This window comes from Talpa europaea (genome assembly GCF_964194135.1).
Source record: "Talpa europaea genome assembly, chromosome: 12".
Lineage (NCBI taxonomy): Eukaryota > Metazoa > Chordata > Mammalia > Eulipotyphla > Talpidae > Talpa > Talpa europaea.
In genome coordinates this window covers 42,582,940-42,606,911 of record NC_140079.1, presented here as the reverse complement: position 1 = coordinate 42,606,911, position 23,972 = coordinate 42,582,940, and the positions used below count along the sequence as shown (strand labels likewise).

The 23,972-nt window shown below is 35.4% G+C and overlaps 1 protein-coding gene across 1 annotated transcript; it reads left to right on the top strand.

The window, feature by feature from the left end:
- Positions 1-7,392: 7,392 nt before the first annotated feature.
- LOC311181529 (olfactory receptor 7A5-like) lies at positions 7,393-8,877 on the top strand (the record flags this gene model as incomplete). Its single annotated transcript, XM_084249989.1, has 1 exon — positions 7,393-8,877. The coding sequence occupies exon 1, from the start codon at positions 7,960-7,962 to the stop codon at positions 8,875-8,877; it is 918 nt and encodes a 305-aa protein (XP_084106115.1). The 5' UTR covers positions 7,393-7,959.
- Positions 8,878-23,972: the final 15,095 nt, after the last annotated feature.

Genomic DNA, 23,972 nt, shown 5'->3' with positions numbered 1-23,972 from the left:
CAACTAACCTTTGACAAGGAGCAAAGAATATGCACTGGAGGAAAGAAAGTTTGTTCAATAAATGGTGCTGGGAAAACTGGGTCACTACATGCAAAAGAATGAAACTTGACTACTACCTCACACCATGCACAAAAACCAACTCAAAATGGATTAAAGAACTAGACATAAGACCTGAAACTATAAAATACATAGAAGGAAATATAGTCAAAACACTGCATGACATGATCTTCAAAGACATCTTTACAGACACATTGCCCAAAGCAGTGATAGTGAAGGCAAAGATAAACAGCTGGAACTATATCAAAGTAAAGAGCTTCTGCACAGCAAAAGAGACGATAACAAAAACAAACAGAAACCCCACCAACTGGGAGAATATTTTTGTTCAAAACACTAATGATAAAAGACTGATCACAAAAATCTACCAAGTTCTGATGAAACTAAACAAAAACAAAGAAAATAATCCAGTCAAAAAATGGGCAGAAGATCAAAAAAGAAACTTCTCTGAAGAGGAAATGCAAAAGGCCAACAGGCATAAGAAAAATTGTTCAACATCACTTGTAATCAGGGAAATGCAAATCAAAACTACCATGAGATGAGATTAAAAACCACACTACTGGAAGAACACTAGACTAATGAGGAGACCAAAGAAGAAATTAAAAAATTCTTTGAATTGAATAACAAGGAGGACACAAATATCCTAAATGTATGGGATGCAGCAAAATCAGTAATAAGAGGAAAATATAGCAATAGAAGCTCACATCAAGAAACAAGAAAGAACTCAAAGAAACAACCTAATCTCGAAGCTCAAAGACCTAGAAAAAGAACAACAAAAATGAAACACTACGTGATTTGCACATCAAAGACATCTTTACAGACACATCACCCAAAGCAGTGATAGTGAAGGCAAAGATAAACAGCTGGGACTACATCAAATTAAAGAGCTTCTGCACAGCAAAAGAGACAATAACAAAAACAAAGAAAAACCCCACCAACTGGGAGAACATTTTTGCACACAACACTAATGATAAAGGACTGATCACAAAAATCTGCAAAGAGCTGATGAGACTCAACAACAACAAAGAAAATAATCCACTCAAAAAATGGGCAGACGAGCTAAAAAGAAACTTCTCTGAAGAGGAAATGCAAATGGCCAACAGGCATATGAAAAAATGTTCAACATCACTCATAATCAGGGAAATGCAAATCAAAACTACCATGAGATACCATCTTACACCAATGAGAATGGCACGTATTAAAAAAACTAGCAACAACAAAAGTTGGCAAGGATGTGGAGAAAAAGGAACTCTTCTGCACTGTTGGTGGGAGTACAAACTGGTCCTACCACTATGGAGAGCTGTGTGGAGATTACTGGACCTACTAAACATAGAGCTTCCATAGGATCCAGCAATTCCACACCTATGTAACTACCCAAAGGACACAGAAACATCAATTCCAAAGAACACCTGCACCCCTATTTTTATAGCAGCACTATTTACAATAGCTAAGCTTCGGAAACAGCCCAAATGCCCAAAAGTAGATGACTGGATCAAAAAGATGTGGTACATATATACCATGGAATATTACTCAGCATTCAAAAAAGTTAAACACATGCAATTTGCAGCAACATGGATGGCACTAGAAGGGTCATGCTCAGCGAAAAAAGCCAAAAAGAAAAAGAAAAATACCAGATAGTCTCATTCATAGCAGGAATCTAGAAAACATAAATAAGGGACAAGGAAAATGATTAACTATAAGAAAGTGAAAATCAAAATCAACCAAAAACTATGAATCAGAGACACTTTTTGGGGGGTGAGGGGTGGGAGGTGAGGGATTGGAGTCAGAATGGGGGGGTTGCAATTGTATGGGGAATATAAAAGTATAATTTATTATTTGAAAAAAAAGTACAACAAAATAACCCAAAACCAGTAGAAGAAAAGAAATAATAAAAACCAAAGTAGAAATAAATGAAATTGAAACTAAAAAAACAATCCAAAAGATCAATGAAACCAAGAGCTGGTTCTTCAAAAAAATCAATAAAATAGACAAACCCCTAGCCAGGCTCACAAAGGAAAAAAAGGGAGAAAGCACAAATAAACAGGATCATTAATGAAAGAGGATAAATCACAATGGACACAGCAGAAATCAAAATAATAATCAGTAATTACTATGAACAATTATATGGAAACAAGTTCAACAATCTAGAGGAGATGGACAAATTCCTACAACTCTACAATCACCCAAAGCTAGATAAAGAAAAAATAGAACATCTAAACAGACCAATTACAAGCAGCGAAATTGAAATGGTAATAAAAAACCTCCCCCGAAACAAAAGCCCAGGACCTGATGGATTTACAAATGATTTCTACCAAACATTCAGAGACGAATTAGTGCCTATCCTTCACAAACTCTTCCAAAAAATTGAGAAGGAAGGGACAATACCAAACACGTTCTATGAAGCCAACATTACACTAATACCAAAATTGAACAAGGACAACACAAAAAAGGAAAACTACAGGGCAATCTCCCTAATGAACACTGATACAAAAATCCTCAATAAAATTTCGCTATCAGAAGCCAACAATGTATCCATAAGATAATTCACCACGACCAAGTAGGATTCATTCCAGGGACACAAGGATGGTTCAACATCCGAAAATCAATCAACATTATACAACACATCAACAAAAAGAAATATAAAAACCCTATGATAATATCAATAGAGGATGAGAAAGCTTTCGACAAAGTGCAACACCCATTCATGATAAAAGCCCTTGAAATTCTTGGTATACAAGGAACATACCTCAACATCATAAAGGCCGTATATGACAAGCCAACATACAGTATCATTCTCAATGGTGCAAAGCTGAAAGCGATTCCATTAATATCTGGAACAAGACAAGGATGTCCACTTTCACCACTGCTTTTCAATATAATACTGGAAGTCCTAGCCAGAGCAATAAGACAAGAGAAAGACATACAAGGAATCCAAATAGGAAAAGAAGAAGGCAAGCTATCACTATTTGCAGATGATATGGTAATATACATAAGAACTCCAAAAAACTCCACAGAGAAACTAATTCAACTCATCAATCAGTTCAGTAAAGTGGCAGGATACAAAATCAACATGCAAAACTCAGTAGCCTTCCTCTACAAAAAATATAAATCTGAAGAAGAAGCAATTTTAAAAAACATCCCTTTTTATTATTGAAACAAAATAAAATCAAATACCTAATAATAAATCTAATAAAAGAGGTAAAGGACCTATACAAAGAAAACTATAAAACACTGTTAAAGGAAATAGCAGAAGACACAAAGAAATGTAAAGACATCCCCTGCTCATGGATTGGAAGAATAAACATTATTAAAATGGCCATCCTACCAAAAGCAATATACAGATTCAATGCTATTCCAATCAAAATTTCAATGTCATTCTTCAAAGAAATAGAACAATTATTGATGAAATTCATATGGAATCACCAAAAACCCCAAATAGCCAAAGCTCTCCTGAAAAAAAAGAGAAGGGAATGGAGGCATCACACTCCCAGACTTCAACTATACTACAAAGCCATAATCATCAAAACTGCATGGTATTGGAACAAGAACAGACATATAGACCACTGGAATGGAATGAAAATCCAGAAATAAACCCACGGATTTATGGTCAACTAATCTTTGACAAAGGAGCAAAGACTATGCATTGGAGCAAAGAAAGTTTGTTCAATAAATGGTACTGGGAAAACTGGGTCGCTACATGCAAAAGAACGAAGCTTGACCACTACCTCACACCATACACAAAAATCAACTCAAAATGGATTAAAGAACTAGACATAAGACCTGAAACCATAAAATACATAGAAGGAAATATAGGCGAAACACTATGTGATATTCACATCAAAGACATCTTTACAGACACATCACCCAAAGCAGTGATAGCGAAGGCAAAGATCAACAGCTGAGACTACATCAAATTAAGGAGCTTTTGCACAGCAAAAGAGACCATAACAAAAACAAAGAGAAACCCCACCAAATGGGAGAACATTTTTGCACACAACACTAATGATAAAGGACTGATCACAAAAATCTTCAAAGAGCTGATGAGACTCAGCAACAACAACGAAAATAATCCACTCAAAAAATGGTCAGAAGAGTTAAAAAGAAACTTCTCTGAAAAGGAATTGCAAATGGCCAACAGGCATATGAAAAAATGTTCAACATCACTCATAATCAGGGAAATGCAAATCAAAACTACAATGAGTTACCATCTTACACCAGTGAGAATGGCACATACTAAAAAAACTAGCAACAACAAATGTTGGTGAGGGTGTGGAGAAAAAGGAACTCTTCTGCACTATTTGTGGGAGTGCAAACTGGTCCAACCACTATGGAGAGCTGTGTGGAGATTTCTTGCCCTACTAATCATAGAGCTCCCATATGATCCAGCAATTCCACTCCTAGGTATTTACCCAAAGGACACAGAAACATCAATTCCAAAGAGCACCTGCACCCCTGTTTATAGCAGCACTATTTACAATAGCTAAGCTTTGGAAACAGCCCAAATGCCCAAAAATAGATGACTGGATCAAGAAGATGTGGTACATATATACCATGGAATATTACTCAGCATTCAAAAAAGATAAACACATGCAATTTGCAGCAACATGGATGGCACTGGAAGGGATAATGCTCAGCGAAATAAGCCAGAAAGGAAAAGAAAAATACCGGATGGTCTCACTCATAGCAGGAATTTAGAAAACTTAAATAAGGGACCAGGAAAAAGAATAACTATAATAAAGAAAATATGAAAATCAACATAAAACTATGAACCAGACACACTTTATGGAGGGTAGGGGTTGGGGAAACGAGGGTTTGGGGTCAAAATAAGGGGGTTGTAATTGTATGGGGAATATAAAAAATAAAATTTAAATAAAATGTGGGGGGAAAAAAAGAAAAATAAATTGTACATTACCAAAAATGCAAATGTTATGGTCATGATCAGAATGACATGCTTCTCATAATTAAATGTTTAAACTTGATGTGAGATAAATAAAAAAAATGGGCAGAAGAGCTAAAAATAAACCTCTCCAAAGAGGAAATGCAAATGGCCAACAGGAATATGAAAAAATGTGCAACATCCCTTGTAATTAGAGAAATGCAAATCAAAACTACAATGAGATACAATCTTACACCAGTGAGAATGGCACATTTTAAAAAAACTAGCAACAGTAAATGTTAGCAAGGATGTGGAGAAAAAGGAACTCTCCTGCACTACTGGTGGTAGTGCAAACTGATCCAGTCACTATGGAGAGCTGTGTGGAGATTTCTTTACTTACTAAAGATGGAGCTTCCATATGATCCAGCAATTCCTTTCTACTTTTTCTATCTTCCTTTGTGATTTGATTATTTTCCACAGTGGTGTGTTGATTTCTTTCTCTGTATGTTTTGTGCAAATACTTATATTTCCTCCTTTTGTCTTTTAATCTTTTTGGTAAAGCCAAGTGGCATACATCTTCATTACAGATTTAGATTATTCTGAATTTGACTATATATAATCTTACCTTTATTAGTTACTTTTATACTTTCATGTCAGATCATATGTTTTCATGTTAATAATTAGTATTTTTTCATTACATATTTAATTATTACTGCTAGCATTTCTTGTATAGACAATCTAGTGTTGATGAATTAGTTCAGCTTTTGTTTATCTGGGAAAGACTTTAATGCCCCTCATTTCTGAAGAACAATTTTGCTGGATAGAGTATTCTTGGTTGGCAGGGTTTTTTTTTTATATCAACATTTTAAATATAATATTCTAAACTACCCTAACCTGTAAGGTTTCTGCTAAAAAATCCTCTGATAGATTTATGGGTATTCCTTCTAAGAAATCGAACTTTTGTCTTCTACTTTTTATTCTCTTTATCTTCATTTTTTGATATTTTGCATTCCATTAATTTGGGAACATATAAGCTTCATGAACCTGAATGTCCATATCTGTCCCCAAATTGTGGGATTTTTTTAAGATTTATTCATTTATTTGTAGAAAAACTGGGGTATAAGCCAAGGTGTGGGGGGTGAAAGGATTCACCAGAGACAGAATGAGGCACAGAGCTGGTGATTTACTGATATACACTGCTAAGGGGACCAGTGGGTGATAGGAGTGTGTAAGCTCCCTAGCTGGGGTCAAACTCATGCCGCAGAGGTGATAGTGCTGAGACACAACCCTACACCAGCAGGGGAGCCCTATTTGGAAACTTTTGAGCCATTATTTCTTCATATAAAGCTTCTGCACTTAATGTTTCTCTTTTACTTCTAGGGCTCCCATAATGCAAATGTATTATTTCTTTAAGGTGTCCCATAATTCACTAGGCTGTCATCAATCTTTTTTCATTCTTTTGTCTCTCTCTACCTGAATAATTCAAATGTCTTGTGTTTGAATTCAGAGTCAGAAGTACCACTCCATTGGAATGCTTGAATTACCAAATTCAACAACCAGAGAAGAATGAAGCTAGGAGTCTAATCTGTGAATAATGCTGTTCACATTATTTAGGTATTGGATACAGGAAAATACCATAACATCATCACTGGGGGGAGGGATTATGGGTGTACAAAGGGAAAATTATTTATTAAGTGAAGGACACACAGAATAAACAGAGGTCCCAAGCTGAAACTCTCTTCTATAAACAAAAATAGAGAATTTAGACTAAATGAAAGTTTAAGAAGTATATTACATAGGTATCAAATTATGTATCATTATGTACACTATAGATATTAAATATTTAGATGCATCATATATAATACAATCTGTGCGTTTAATTAACAGCACCTGTGGGGTCCCGCATGTTAGGAACTCTCCAGCAGCTGAATATTCTAGCCTCCTGCTATCTCTCTCTTTCTCACCTCTAGGTTCTATCTCTGTTGTTCCCACCCTACTCACACCACCCCTTCTTTTTGTCTCATGGTGCCAGGAATATTTCTTTTTTTCTGTATCTTTTAATTAGTTAGTTCTCTGACCTAAATGCACTTCTCGTAGATAGATCCTTGCCAAGTAGTTATATCCTTCTGTAGATATATCCCACTGACTTCAGCTAACAAGTTTTCCTCTGAGCCCTACATATTCATCAAAATGTGTTATTTTGCTTAATTATAATAATCAGCAGTGAAATGTTATACTTATTTACTTAATCTCTATTGTATCCTGGTCACATACAGACCTGTAACAGTGCTAGGGTTTTTTAAATTCAATTTCAGAGCTGTTACCAGTGCCTTAAAGGAAATTTGAAAACAATTGGTCAAAAAAATCTCTTGAACAAAAATATCTCAGGAAATTTACAGAAGAAATATGCCCTGGAAAGATGTGTAGAGCACAGGATGACTGTTCTTTTTCAGTATCAAGAATGGTTGTAAAGATCATGAACCATGAAATTTCTAGATAATGGACATTAAATATATAGATTTTATATAAATATGTTTATTATTAAGTGCACTTAAAAATAAAACAATTACATTATGTTAAGTTAGTGATAAATGCTTGTGTCTAAATTTTATATTACTCGGGCCTCACCGGTGGCGCAGCAGCGGTTGAGCGCTGGGTTGCGAAGCTGCCTGCGGCCTCTGTGGCACCGGTTCGATACCCATCTGCTCCCCGGCCACCGAAGGAGGGTCCCACATGGCGCACAGACCTCTCCTGGCACCCACTGCTCCCCTCAGCAGTGTACTTGGGTCCTTCTGCCTGCTCTGCTCCCCGCTCTGGCTCTGGTGAATTCTCTCACCCTCCCGCGCTTCTGACTGTACCCAGTGCATGTATAAGCAAAGCAAACAAACAAACAAATAAATAAATAAATAAAACATGCCTCTATAAAAAAAAAAGATTTTAAAAAAATAAATAAATAAAATAAAAAAATAAAAAAAAAATAAATTTTATATTACTCTTGTTTCTTCTCCAGAAAGCCTTTTCTCAGCTACATGGAATCAGGAAATCAAACTCTTGCTCCAAAATTTATCCTACTAGGACTCTCCCAAGAAGCAAGACTGCAGCCTCTCCTCTTTTGGCTATTCCTCTCTATGTACCTGATTACTTTCATTGGAAATCTTCTCATCATCATGGCCATAATCACGGACTCCCGTCTCCACACTCCCATGTACTTCTTTCTCTCCAACCTATCTTTTGCTGACATCTGTTTCACTTCCATCACTGTCCCAAAGATGCTGCTCAACATCCAGATGCAGAGCAAAGTCATTACATTTGAAGGCTGCCTCTACCAAATGTACTTTTTCATGCTTTTTGGAGGATTAGACAACTTTCTCTTGACAGCAATGGCTTATGATCGGTTTGTGGCCATCTGCCACCCCCTGCACTACATGGTCATCATGAACCCCAAGTTCTGTGGTGTCCTGCTTCTTGCCTCCTGGTTACTGAGTATTCTGGATTCTCTATTACATACCTTAATGGTTTTACGACTGTCTTTTTGTACACAACTAGAAATTCCTCACTTCTTTTGTGAACTTAATCAGGTGATCCAACTTGCTTGTTCTGATACCTTCCTCAATGAGCTAGTGATATATTTTACAGCAGGACTGCTGGGTATCATTCCTCTCACTGGCATAGTCTTCTCTTACTCTAAGATTGTAACCTCTGTTTTGAAAATCTCATCAGCTAGTGGCAAGTATAAAGCCTTTTCCACATGTGGGTCTCACCTCTCAGTTGTCTCTTTGTTCTATGGTACAGGACTTGGAGTGTATCTCAGTTCTGCTGCTACCGAAAACCCCAGGGAAAGTGCAATAGCCTCAGTGATGTACACTGTGGTCACACCCATGCTGAACCCCTTCATCTACAGTCTGAGGAACAAGGACATAAAGCAGGCCCTTGTTAAACTCAACTGAGAAAGAGCCCTTGCATTGTAGTGTCCATTGTCTCAAGTTCTTGCTCATGAGGAGTCAGGCACAAGTCCTGAAAGAACTAAATCATGACACTTTTATTAGTCAATACATAGATGATCTGTGATTTACCTTATATACATAGTTTTAACTTCTTAGTTTTTTATTCATTTTTATTTGTATTTCCTTTACAATTTTAAACTGTGTTCATTGTAGAAAATATACTCATTGCATGAATTTTATAGAAATAATATAGAAAGTTGAATATTTATGTAATCAAGTCCATTACTGAAATAAATGGAAGAAAAGAGTTATACTGTTGTCCCTAGCAGACAAGAGCAACCAATTTCTGCATTATGTGGAAAAAAATAATTTTTTAAAAATCCATATAAGTATCCAGGTTTATGTGTATAGCCAGGAAATATCACATTTGGAACTGGAATTGCCATCAGATAAAATTTACAATAATCTATAGTCATACTTCAAATTACCATTAAATTTTCTAACAGTCCAAAACATAAGACATGTCATAGAAATTACTATTACTATTCCTTTCAACATTTATATTATTATATACTGTTAATAGTATGCTATTATTAATTCCTATGATTCTCAAAATTATATATTATTGCTTTCTTTTAATATTTTGATAGGCATAATACTTTCATGAGACACCTCCTACCATAATTGGCTTCACTCACGGGTCATAAATGTCCTATGCTAGAATAACAAATTTTGGACACTAAACTGCTTTGCAGCAAGACACTTGAATTTGAACTTCACTAACTTAGTAAAAGATGATAAATATCTTCCTTTGCTCGAAATGCACATGGAATCCAGTATTTTTAAATGTGTCACATCAATATATTTGATTTACTCTAAAATTATTTACCTTTTCCATGGAAGAAGTCCAGTAGAATTTATTCTAATAAATACTTTTCAAGTTTTTACAAAAGAAACTAGAAATATCCTACAATTATTTGGGTATCTGCCCATTTCCTTCTTCTCCCTCGTTTACAATTGTCTCTCTATGGCACCCTTGGATATGACTTTCAATCTTGATGTAGAGGCAATAAGAAGAGGCATGAGAACAGTGCACTTTCTCTTGAAAGGTGAATATATTTTAAATGAACTTATTACAAGTTTACACAAGGTATTTAGTGCTTCATCAGATAGATCATAACATGTTGCTTGGGGTAATATTGAAGCCTGTGTGTTCTTTGGTAAAGCAAAGGATATTGGTTCCACAGAGCTTTCCAAGTATAATCATTGTTTTTCTCTTTTCAAATAATGCTTTGATTTTTATATAAGATATTTAGCAAAGATATGCATTCAATTTATCTTATAATTCATCACACCGTAGAATAAAACTCTAACTTTAATTCCTATCTTACTTAATGCTCAGTCTTCTGATCAGAGATTTAATTTATGCAGTCCTAAAAATAACCTGGCCCTTGGATATTTTCCTTACTTAAAAATCCCCCTGTTGTTTTCTCTATCTCTCTAACTGATCAAAAGAATCGACCACACAAAATTCCCTGATAACTGATTTCCAACAGTCATCAGTCTCACAAACCAATCTACCTACCAAATTGTCCTTCAATAGGCAGTTCCTTTTAGGTGACTGAAAATGAGGTATCATGAAATAGATTGTACCCTGCTAGACATGGGCCACTAGCATGTCATCATGTAATGGAGACAGCAGCATCAATATCCTCAAACCAAATTAGTTGAACCATTAATTCTCAGATGTCTCAGATGAGATATCAATTCTTGGAAGGTCTGCTATCATTTTTAATGTAGAATAGTCTATTTGCCTGTGTTGTTTTTTAAAACAGGAATCACTGAGTATTTGAACAAAATACTTTGTAAGTAAATGCTTACAAAATCTTTAAAGGATGGAGTGACCTTAGGAACTCTGAAAACCAGACAAGCTAAGAACATTTTTGTTTCATCAGAAAAGTGAAATCGAGACCTTCCTTAACTGAAATAATTGACTCTATAAACTCACTACATTTCTGGAATCCAAGTAATAAGAAACTCTTACCATGAGTGTTAATGTAAGACTTACTGTGCCGCTTGATCTGTAGTTGTTGAAAATGGATATGAACAACATAACTTTTAATCATTTAATTTTATTTTCAATTAATCTTTATTGAGATAACATCACTTTTTAGCATCTGTGAAACTGCTGTCATGGAAAACTGTCTCTGCACTTACAAACAAGCTCAATGTTTTTCAGTCTCTCTGGGAACAAATAAGACATGTATCTCATTTTTGCCATCTGAATTTCCCATGTCAACATCTTAATTATATTCCAGCAATCACATCAGAATTTAAAGATTTTAGTATGACCTGGAAATACACTGCCCTGGTTACCATCCTTTGCAGTTCAGGGAAAAAAAAAAAAAGAGGAATGAGAAAGGGAAGCTGTCAGTTCACAACAATCCCACACATTGATACCTGTAGAGTTGATGCTGGATGCCAAATTTAACTTAGCTGCTTTTTAGGAAAAAAATTATCATTTCTTTCCAATTTTCCTAACCTTGCCATGTTACCTAATATACACAGCAAATTCATAATTTCTTTGGGAAAAAAATTGATGTATACTGCATGAAGTGAGTGAAAAAAAAGGCCTTATTTTATATTCCTAGATGTGGTAAAATATATATAACATTTCACATTTAAACAATTTTATATGTACACTTATTGACATTAAGTATATTTACTATTTTGTGCAATTGTCACCTTCATTATCAGATGTTTCTATCACCTAAACAGAAAGTCCGTACTTATTAATTAGTAACTCCTCATCTTCCTATGTTCCAATACCACAAAATAGCTTATAGGTTTTCTATCTCTATGAATTTGCCTATTGTGGCTCTACATATAAATGAAATCATACAACATATGCCCTTTTGCGTCTGACTTATTTCATTTAACATCATGTTTTCGAGATTCATCAATATTGTAGCATGCATTAAAACTTCATTTCTTTTACTCCATCCTGTGGATAAGTTATATATTTTAATGTATTCAACAATTGTTACTACCTTTATGCTATTATGAATCATGATTCCGTGACTATTCATATACAAGAAACTGTACTTGGGAAATATAGTTACAAAGTGGAGTTGCTTTTATATGTTAAGTTTATATTTAATTTAATGAGGAACTGTCAAACTTTTTTCCACAGATACTGTGTCGCTTTAAAAATCCTAATTGCAATGTACAGTTTCTAATTTTTCTGTAACTTCAGCAATACATAATTTTTTTAATTAAAAAATGCATTTAATTATTTGAGTTTGGTAATTTTCCTGTCTTTTATTTCTTTTTTGTTATTGATTAAACTTTTTTATTTTCTTACATTTTGTTCATTTTATATAATATTTCATTTCTTCCCTCAGGTGTAGTCCCTGTAAATCTCCCAACATCACACCACCCATGAACCATCACCTTACACCCTTGTGCTCTTCCCTTCCTGTTTTACCCCTCTCCATCTCTTTCTCCTGCTGTGTGCCTCAGATCTATAGTTTTCCTGCAAGTTTTGTCTATTTTATTATGACCCTTTGTTAAGATTTCCATATATTTCTCCTATAAGTGAAACCATCTAATATTTTTCTTTTTCCTTTTGACTTATTTCACTGAACATAATCCCTTCCACCTCCATCCATGTTGCTGTATGGCATAAGTTTATCTTTTTTTGATTGCTGAACTGTATTCCATTGTGTATATATACCACATCTTCTTGATCCAGTAATCTGTTTTTGGGCATCTAGGTTGTTGCCATTTCTGAGGTATTATAAGTAGTGCTACAATAAGCATAGAGGTGCAGGTATCTTTTTAATTAATGTTTTTTAGTCCTTTGGGTAGATTCCTAGGAGTGGAATTCTGAGTTATATGGTAGCTCCATTTTTAGAATTTGAGGGTTCTCCATATGGCTTTCCATAGTGTTTGGAAGATTTTGCAATCCCAATGTAAGAGGGTTGCTTTTTCTCAACATCCTCACCAGCATTTATTGTTGCCAATTTTTTAATATGGGCCATTCTCACCAGTGTGAGGTGATTTCTCATTGTAGTTTGAATTGAATTTCCCTAATTATAAGTGTTGTCAAGCTTTTTTTCATGTATCTGTTTGCCATTTGCACTTCCTTTTTGGAAAAGTGTCTTTTTAGCTCTTCTGCCCAATATTTCCTGGGTTGTTTACCTTGTTTTGGTTGAGTTGTGTAAGTTATCTCTGATATCAGTCCCCTATCCATTGAATGGAGTGCAAATATATTCTCCCAATCAGTCAGATGTCTCTTCCTTTTTTTTATTGTCTCTTTTGTTATACATTATCTTTTGAGCTGATAACAAGCATCTGCAAGAGTTTTGTTTTTTTTTTTTTTTTAAGATTTTTATTTATTTATTTATACAAGCACTGGGTACAGTCAGAAGAGCAGGAGGGTGAGAGAATTCACCAGAGCCAGAGCGGGGAACAGGACAGACAGACTGATGAAATACACTGCTGAGGGGTGCAGCAGGTGTGGCAGGAGAGGTCTGCATGCCATGTGGGAACCTCGCCTGCGCCCGGGGATCGAACCAGCACTACAGAGGCTGTGGGCAGCTTCGCAGCCCAGAGCTCAACCACTGTGCCACCAGGGGAGGCCCGCATTGGCAAGAGTATGGAGCAAGGACACTTTTACACTGTTGATTGGAAGTTGGTTATGGAAAATGACACTTTTACACTGTAAGTTGGTTATGGAAAATGACATAGACGTGCCTCAAAAATTAAAAATAGATCTACCATATGATCTAGCAATTCCACTTTTGGTAAATACCCAGAAGAATGCAAACAAGAGACCAAAGAAATTGATGTGCTCCCATATCTGTCACAGCATTATTAACAATAGCCAAGATATGCAAATAGTCTAAAAGACAACCACAGGATGAATAAAGATGTGATATATATGGTATGGTCATATATATAATAGATTTTGTACCTATGTACCTAACATGAAAAAGAAGGCCTTGTCATTTGTGAACATGGTTGGTCATTGAGCTAAGAAATCTAAGTCAGACAGAGAAAAACAAATAGGGCTGTTGTTAATGCCCTTTCAGTTTCAGAAGTTCTTTATAAGTGTATATTATATCTTTATTACATATTTAATTTGAAAATGATTTTTTTTCATTCTATGACTTGTCCTTTGCCCTCTTTTAATAGTATACACAAAAGTCATTAATTTGGTGATGTCTAATTTTCTCTTTTTTAATTTATGCTTTGGTGTCTTAGTAAGACACACATGTCAAAATCCCACCTAGTCATGAAGTATCAAAATTCCTTTACAGTGGTGCTGGATTCATTTAGCTAGTATTTTTCATGAAGACTTTTCATCTATAATCAGAAAAGATACTAATATGTTATTTCTTTTTCATGTGTCTTTGTTCAGTTTTGATATCAAGATACTACTGATATCAGTGTAATAATTGTTACAAGGAACATACCTCAACATCATAAAGGCCATCTATGAGAAGCTAACAGCCAGTATCATTCTCAATGGTGAAAAGCTGAAAGCAATTCCATTAAGATCTGGAACAAGACAAGGATGTCCACTTTCACCACTGCTTTTCAATATAACACAAGAAGTCCTAGCCAGTGCAATAAGACAAGAGAAAGACATACAAGGAATCCAAATAGGAAAAGAAGAAGTCAAACTATCACTATTTGCAGATGATATGATAATATACATAGAGAACCCCAAAAACTCCACAGAGAAACTAATTCAACTCATCAATCACTTCAGTAAAGTGGCAGGATACAAAATCAACACACAAAAGTCAGTAGCCTTCCTATACACAAACAATAAATCTGAAGAAGAAATAAAAAAAAAATCCCTTTTATTATACAAACAAAAAAAATCAAATATTTGGGAATAAATCTAACAAAAGAGGTAAAGGACCTATACAAAGAAAACTATAAAACACTGTTAAAAGAAATAGAAGAAGACACAAAGAAATGGAAAGACATGTCCTGCTCATGGATGGAAGAATAAACATTATTAAAATGGCCATCCTACCAAAAGCAATATACATATTCAATGCTATTCCAATCAAAATTTCAATGCCATTCTTCAAAGAAATGGAACAATTATTGATGAAATTCATATGGAATCACCAAAAACCCCGAATAGCCAAAGCTCTCCTGAAAAAAAAAGAAGGGAATGGAGGCATCACACTCCCAGACTTCAAACTATACTACAAAGCCATAATCATCAAAACTGCATGGTATTGGAACAAGAACAGACATACAGACCAATGGAATAGAATGGAGAATCCAGAAATAAACCCACAGATTTATTATCAACCAATCTTTGACAAAGGAGCAAAGACTATGCATTGGAGCAAAGAAAGTTTGTTCAGTAAATGGTGCTGGGAAAACTGGGTCGCTACATACAAAAGAATGAAGCTTGACCACTACCTCACACCATACACAAAAATCAACTCAAAATGGATTAAAGAACTAGACATAAGACCTGAAACCATAAAATACATAGAAGGAAATATAGGCGAAACACTATGTGATATTCACATCAAAGACATCTTTACAGACACATCACCCAAAGCAGTGATAGTGAAGGCAAAGATAAACAGCTGAGACTACATCAAGTTAAACAGCTTCTGCACAGCAAAAGAGACCATAACAAAAACAAAGAGAAATCCCACCAACTGGGAGAACATTTTTGCGCACAACACTAATGATAAAGGACTTATCACAAAAATCTTCAAAGAGCTGATGAGACTCAACAAAACAAAGAAAATAATCCAGTCAAAAAATGGGCAGACGAGCTAAAAAGAAACTTCTCTGAAGAGGAAATGCAAATGGTCAACAGGCACATGAAAAAATGTTCAACATCACTTGTAATCAGGGAAATGCAAATCAAAACTACCATGAGATACCATCTTACACCAGTGAGAATGGCACATATTAAAAAAACTAGCAACAACAAATGTTGGCAAGGGTGTGGAGAAAAAGGAACTCTTCTGCACTGCTGGTGGGAGTGCAAACTGGTCCAACCGCTATGGAGAGCTGTGTGGAGATTTCTGGACCTACTAAACATAAAGCTTCCATATGATCCAGCAATTCCACTCCTAGGTATTTACCCAAAGGATACAGAAACATCAATTCCAAAGAACACCTGCACCCCTATGTTTATAGCAGCACAATTTACAATAGCTAAGCTTTGGAAACAGCCCAAATGCCCAAAAATAGATGACTGGATCAAGAAGATGTGGTACATATATACCATGGAATATTACTCAGCATTCAAAAAAGATAAACACATGCAATTTGCAGCAATATGGATGGCGCTGGAAGGGATCATGCTCAGAGAAATAAGCCAGAAAGAAAAAGGAAAATACCGGATGTTCTCACTCATAGCAGGAATCTAGAAAACTTAAATAAGGGACCAGGAAAATGAATAACTATAAGAAAGTGAAAATCAAAATCAACAAAAAACTATGAACCAGAGACACTTTTTGGGGGTTGGGGGGCAGGAAGGGAGGAATCGGTGTCGGAATGGGGGAATTTTAATTGTATGGGGACTGTAAAAATAAAATTTATTATTTTAAAAAAATAAATAAATAAAAAATAAAAATGGTAAAAAGAGACATAGATGGACACTACCTTATGATCAAGGGGACAATACATCAGGAAGATATAACACTCATCAAGATATACTCACCAAAATAAGGGGCACCAAAATTTATTAGACAGTTATTATCAGTTCTGAAAATGGGCATTAAAAATAATACATATATAGTGGGAGATTTCAACACTCCACTCTCACCAATGGACAGATCAATGAGGCAAAAAATGAAAAAAGACACTAGAGCCCTAAATAAAGACTCATGGACATAATAGAACTCATGGAAATAGAACTCATAGACATAACAGACATCTATAGGACACCACACCCGAAAAAATGGAGTACACATTATTCTCAAGTACATACGGATCATTCTCCTGAATAGATCATGTACTGGGCCACAAGACAAAAATAAACAGATACATGAAGATCAAAATCATTCCAACTATCTTCTCTGATCATTAAAGCATCAAACTAGAAATAAATAATGAAAAGAAAATAATGAGGCCTCCCTGGTGGCTCAGGTGGTTGAGTGCCTCACTGTGAAGCTTTCCACAGTCTCTGCAGTGTGGGCTCAATCCTAGCCACCAGGCAAGAATCCCACATGGTGAAGCGTAACTCTCCTGTCTCGCCCGCTGCTCCCCACAGCAGTGTATTTCATTAGTCTGCCTATTCTGTTCCCTGCTCTGTCATTGGTGAATCCTTTTACCCTCCTGCACATCTGGCCTGTACCCCAGTTCTTGTATAAATAAAATAATCTAAAAAAGAAAAAAAAGAAGAGAAAACAATGAACCCTCCGACATCATGGAGACTGAAATCCACACTACTGGAAGACCATTGGACTAATGAGGAGATCAAAGAAGAAATTAAAAATTACTTTGATTTGAACGACAAGGAGGACACCAATTTCCAGAATGTATGGGATGCAGCAAAAGCAGTCATAAGAGGAAAATATATAGCAATACAGGCTCACATCAACAAACAAGAAAAAACTCAAAGAAACAACCTAATTTCACATTTCAAAGAGCTAGAAAAAGTACAACAAAAACCCTAAAGACAGTAAAAGAAAGGAAATAATAAAAATCAAAGCAAAAATAAATGAAGTAGAAATTAAGAAAACAATCCAAAAGATCAATTAAACCAAAAGTTGGTTCTTCAAAAAAATAAACAAAATAGACAAATCTCTAGCCAGGCTCATAAAGAAAAAATGGGAGAAAACACTAATAAATAGGATTATAAATGAAAGAGGAGAAATCACAACAGACTAAGTAGAAATCAAAAGAAAAATTAAAGATTACTATGAACACTTACATGCAAGCAAATTCAACAATCAATAAGTTATGGACAAATTCCTGGAATCATATAATCATCCAAAGCTGTATAAAGAAGAAATAGAGCATTTAAACAGACCTATTACAAGCAGCAAAATTGAAGCAGTAATCAAAGCACTCCCCAAAAACAAAAGGCCAGGCCCACACAGATTCACAAATGAATTCTACCTAACATTCAGCAGTGAATTAGTGCCTATCCTATACAAACTCTTTCAAAAAATTGAAAAAGAAGGATTTCTACCAAACACGTTCAACAAAGCCAACATTACACTAATACTAAAACCAAACAAAGACAGCACAAAAAAAAAGAAAATTACAGGCCAATCTAATGAACACTGATGCAAAAATATTCAACTAAATCCTTGCCAACAGAATCCAACAATGCATCAAAGGGATAGTACACCATGATCAAGTGGAATTCATCCCAGGGGCACAAGTATGGTTTAACATACAAAAATCAATAAGGATAATCCAACACATCAACAAAAAGAAAAATTAAAAACCATATAATCATATCAATAGATACTGAGAAAGCATTCGACAAAGTCCAACATCCATTTATGATGAAGACCCTTGAAATTCTCAGAATAGAAGGAACATATCTTAACATCATAAAAGCCATATATGACAAACCCACTGCTAACATTATTCTCAATGGCAAAGAGCTGAAAGCCTTCCCTTTAAGATCAGGAACAAGACAAGGATATCCTCTCTCACCACTGCTCTTCAGTAAAACACTGGAGGTCCTAGTCAGGCCAATAAGACAAGAAGAGACATACAAGGAATCCAGATAGGGAAAGAAGAAATAAAACTATCACTATTTTCAGATGATATGATAATATACATAGAGAACCCTAAAAACTCCACAGAAAAACTACTCAAAATAAACAACCAGTTCAGTAAAGTACCAGGATACAAAATCAACAGACAAAAATCAGTAGCCTTCCTATACACAATCAATCAGAATTAGAAGAAATCAAGGAAACCATCCCTCTTATGATTGAGTGAAACAAAAAAATAATCAAATACCAGGAATAAACCTAACAAAAAAGGTGAAGGACCTATACAAAGAAAATTATAAAACACTGTTAAAATAAATAGAAGACACAAAGAAATGGAAAGACATCCCTTGTGTGTGGTTTTGAAGAATTAACATTATTAAAATGGCCTCCTACCAACAGCAATACACCAATTCAGTGCTATTCCAATAGAAATCTCAATGACATTCTTCAAAGAAATAGAACAAATACTGATGAAATTCATACGGAACCACAAAAAACATGAGTAACCAAAGCCCTACTGATGAAAACAAAAGAGAATGATGTATCATACTTCCAAACTTCAAGATACACTCTAAAGCCATAATAATTAAAACAGTTTGGTATTGAATGGTGCTGGGAGAACTGGACCTCCACATGCAAAAAAATGAAACCAGACCACTACCTCTCATCGTGCACAAAAATTGACTCAAAATGGAGAAAATAACTGGACATAAGACCTGAAATCATAAAATATATAGAAGAAAATATAGGTAAAACATTACAAGACATACATCTCAGAAACATCCTCTTTCCACTCCATTCAACTGATAAGGGATTGATCACAAAGATATACAAAGAACTCACAAAGCTCAACAGAAACAAAATAAACAATCCAGTAAAGAAATGGGCAGAAGAACTTAAAAGACATTCCTCCAAAGAGGAAATGCAGATGGCCAACAGGCATATGAAAAAATGCTCGACATCCCTTATAATAAGGGAAGTGCAACTTAAAACCACATTGAGATACCACCTTACACCAGTAAGAATGACACATATTTAATAAAAGCTAGCAAAAACAAATATTGCGAGGATGTGGTGAAAAGGGAACTCTCCTACATTGCTGGTGGGAGTGAAAACTGTTCCTACCACTATGGAAAGCTGTCTGGAGGTTCCTCAGTCTACTGAAAATGGAGCTACCATATGACCCAGCAATTCCACTCCTAGGGATCTACCGAAAGGATACAAAGACATTGATTCAAAAGAACACCAGAGTTGATTTTTGTGCATGGTGTGAGGTAGTGGTCAAGCTTCATTCTTTTGCATGTAGCGACCCAGTTTTCCCAGCACCATTTATTGAACAAACTTTCTTTGCTCCAATGCATAGTCTTTGCTCCTTTGTCAAAGATTAGTTGACCATAAATCTGTGGGTTTATTTCTGGATTTTCTATTCGATTCCATTGGTCTGTATGTCTGTTCTTGTTCCAATACCATGCAGTTTTGATGATTATGGCTTTGTAGTATAGTTTGAAGTCTGGGAGTGTGATGCCTCCATTCCCTTCCTTTTTTTCAGGAGAGCTTTGGCTATTCGGGGTTTTTTGTGATTCCATATGAACTAGACATAAGATCTGAAACCATAAAATATATAGAAGGAAATATAGGCGAAACACTATGTGATTTGCACATCAAAGACATCTTTACAGACACATCACCCAAAGCAGTGATAGTGAAGGCAAAGATAAACAGCTGGGACTACATCAAATTAAAGAGCTTCTGCACAGCAAAAGTGACAATAACAAAAACAAAGAGAAACCCCACCAACTGGGAGAACATTTTTGCACACAACACTAATGATAAAGGACTGATCATAAAAATCTGCAAAGAGCTGATGAGACTCAACAACAACAAAGAAAATAATTCAGTCAAAAAATGGGCAGAAGAGCTAAAAAGAAACTTCTCTGAAGAGGAAATGCAAATGGCCAACAGGCATATGAAAAAATGTTCAACATCACTTGTCATCAGGGAAATGCAAATCAAAACTACCATGAGATACCATCTTACACCAGTGAGAATGGCACATATTAAAAAAACTAGCAACAACAAATGTTGGTGAGGGTGTGGAGAAAAAGGAACTCTTCTGCACTGTTGGTGGGAGTGCAAACTGGTCCAACCACTGTGGAAAGCTGTGTGGAGATTTCTGGACCTACTAAACATAGAGCTTCCATATGATCCAGCAATTCCACTCCTAGGTATTTACCCAAAGGACACAGAAACATCAATTCCAAAGAACACCTGCACCCCTATGTTTATAGCAGCACTGTTTACAATAGCTAAGCTTTGGAAACAACCCAAATGCCCAAAAATAGATGACTGGATCAAGAAGATGTGGTACATATATACCATGGAATATTACTCAGCATTCAAAAAAGATAAACACATGCAATTTGCAGCAACATGGATGGCGCTGGAAGGGATCATGCTCAGCAAAATAAGCCAAAAAGAAAAAGAAAAATACCAGATGGTCTCACTCATAGCAGGAATCTAGAAAACTTAAATAAGGGACCAGGAAAATGAATAACTATAAGAAAGTGAAAATCAAAATCAACAAAAAACTATGAACCAGAGACACTTTTAGAGGGGCGGGGGCGGGAGAGGAGGGATTGGGGTCAGAATGGGGGGGCTGCAATTGTATGGGGAATATAAAAATAAAATTTATTATTTAAAAAAAAAAAGAACACCTGTCCCCAATGTTTATTGCAGCACTATTTACAACAGGTAAAACCTAGAAACAATCCAAATGCCCAAAAATAGATGATTGGATCAAGAAGATGTGGTATTTATACACAATGGAATATTACTTAGCGCTCAAAAAATATAAACTCATGTCATTCACAGCAACGTGGTTGGAACTAGAAAGAAGTATGCTCAGTGAAATAAGCCAGAAGGAAAAAGAAAAATATCAGATGGTTTCCCTTATAGCAGGAATATAGAGGAATCAAACAAGACATCAGTGTAAAAAAATAATAACAATACAAAACACAACATAGTGGAAATAGACAATTATAAATCAGACAATTATAAATCCTGCAGGAGAGAAGGAGGGATCAGAGGGAGAGGGGAGAAGAACAGGGGACTGAGGTGATGGTTCAGGGGTTCACTGGGGAAGGAAATTCTATGGGGACTACACCTGAGGGTGTGGGGGGAGCAAATATTGTTTAAAAATCAACAATGAAGTAAAAAAAATTAAAATTAAAAAAAATTAACATTGTAAGTAAAAGCAACTTGCAAAAAGTTTTCTGAAATATAATTAGCAATGCATTATCTTTATTCATGATCAGAAACGGAAAATGGCTACTCAAGGTAAATATTCTGAGTGAGGTTATGAGGATGACTTCCAGTTTACTGGAGTCAAGGAGACGACAGGTATTGATTAGCCTATATGTAGCTGGGCTCCCTCAGTTGCATCTGAGAACTTGTATGTGTATATTTGATCCTCTCAGCTGTAAATATGGTGGATAGAAATTCAGTTGATACTCTGGTTGGTTGGTTGATTGGTTGGTTGGTTGCTTGGTTGATTGGTTGGTTGGTTTTGGAAACATAACTAGACAATTTGTTAGCTATTCAATTTTAAAAGATAATAAACACATCCTTTTAATTTTATATATATTTTACATCAATTTTCATTTTTGCACAATGTATGCATTTTCATCTTGGTTATAGTCCCCACACAATTCCTACCCCACATGTTTTGATCCTACTCCCTCCTTCCCCCGCCCTTGTAGTGTGTCTCTGGTTTATAGTTGCTTGTTGATTGTGATTTTTACTTTATTATAATTAGTCTTTCTCCTGGTCCCTTATACAGGTTTTCTAAATTCTTGCTATGAGTGAGACCATCTGGTATTTTTCTTTTTCTTTCTGGCTTATTTCACTGAGCATAATCTTTTCCAGCTCCATCCATGTTGCTGCAAATTGCATGAGTTTATCTTTTTTGATTGCTGAGTAATATTCCATCGTGTATATGTACCACATCTTCTTGATCCAGCCATCTATTTTTGGGCATTTGGGTGAGACTCAACAAAAACAAAGTAAACAATCCTGTCAATAAATGGACAGAAGAGCTAAAAATAAACTTCTCCAAATAGGAAATGCAAATGGCCAACAGGCATATGAAAAAATGTTCAACATCACTTGTAATCAGGGTAACACAAATCAAAACTACAATGAGATATCATCTTACACCAGTGAGAATGGGACATATTAAAAAAAAAAAAAAAGACTAGCTACAACAAATGTTGGTAAGGATGGGGAGATAAAGGAACTCTCCTGCACTGCTGGTGGGAGTGCAAACTAGTCCAACCACTAAGGAAAGCTGTGTGGGAATTCCTCAACCTGCTAAAGATGGAGCTTCCATAAGATCCAGCAGTTCTACTCGTAGGTATTTATCCAAAGGATACAGAAACAGTAATTCCAAAGGGCACCTGCACCCCTATGTTTATAGCAGCACTATTTACAATAGCTAAGCTATGGAAACAACTCTTTTACAAGGCTAAGTATAAAAAGGATTTACACTCCTTTTATGTAAAAAGTAATTTAACCTTTAACATTAAAATGTGTGATAAAACATAGAAAGCATACATTTTGAATGCAAGATAATTTCAATAAAAAGTAAGTTATGTAAAAAAATATATTTGCACTTCACATATCAGACAAGATACTGAAATACAAAATTTACCAAAGAACTTATAAAACAAAAAGAAAACAAATAGTGCAATCAAAAAAATGGGCAAAAGAGCAAAATACACTCCTCCAAAGAAGACATACACTTGACTAGACACATTTAAAAAAATGTTCAACATCATCAGGGAAATGCAAATTGATACCACAATGAGATACTACCTTACTTCTGCAAGAATGGTCCCATCCCTCCAAGTAAATACAAAATAAGAGTTCACAGGTCGTGATGTTCGCAAAGAGACTCAGTAATCAACCTCCTTGGAAATCTTAACAGTGCTTTTCTTCTTTATGACATTGAAGTGGGTACAGGTATGGAGAATGGCATCCCCAACTGCCAGGGGCCACGTAAGCATTACTAAGCAAGACATGGTGTTTATGTACAGTTACTGGAGTATTCAGTCATTCCAACACAAATTGGTTGAAACAGCAATTTCTGACAATGACAAATGGATCATGAAAAAGGAAAATGATGGGCTGCTTAGTGAAAGTCCATTCCATTGGTGTAATAATAAAAGATCTAGTTCTCAAGGGAAAAAAGATTGACCTGAATCACCAAAATAGTCATGATCTCACTTGACTTGTAAGAGTTTAGTGGTCCAGAGAGTAGATCCAAATCTCAACCATGATCTCAGGCAATTCAGTGCATCTGATATT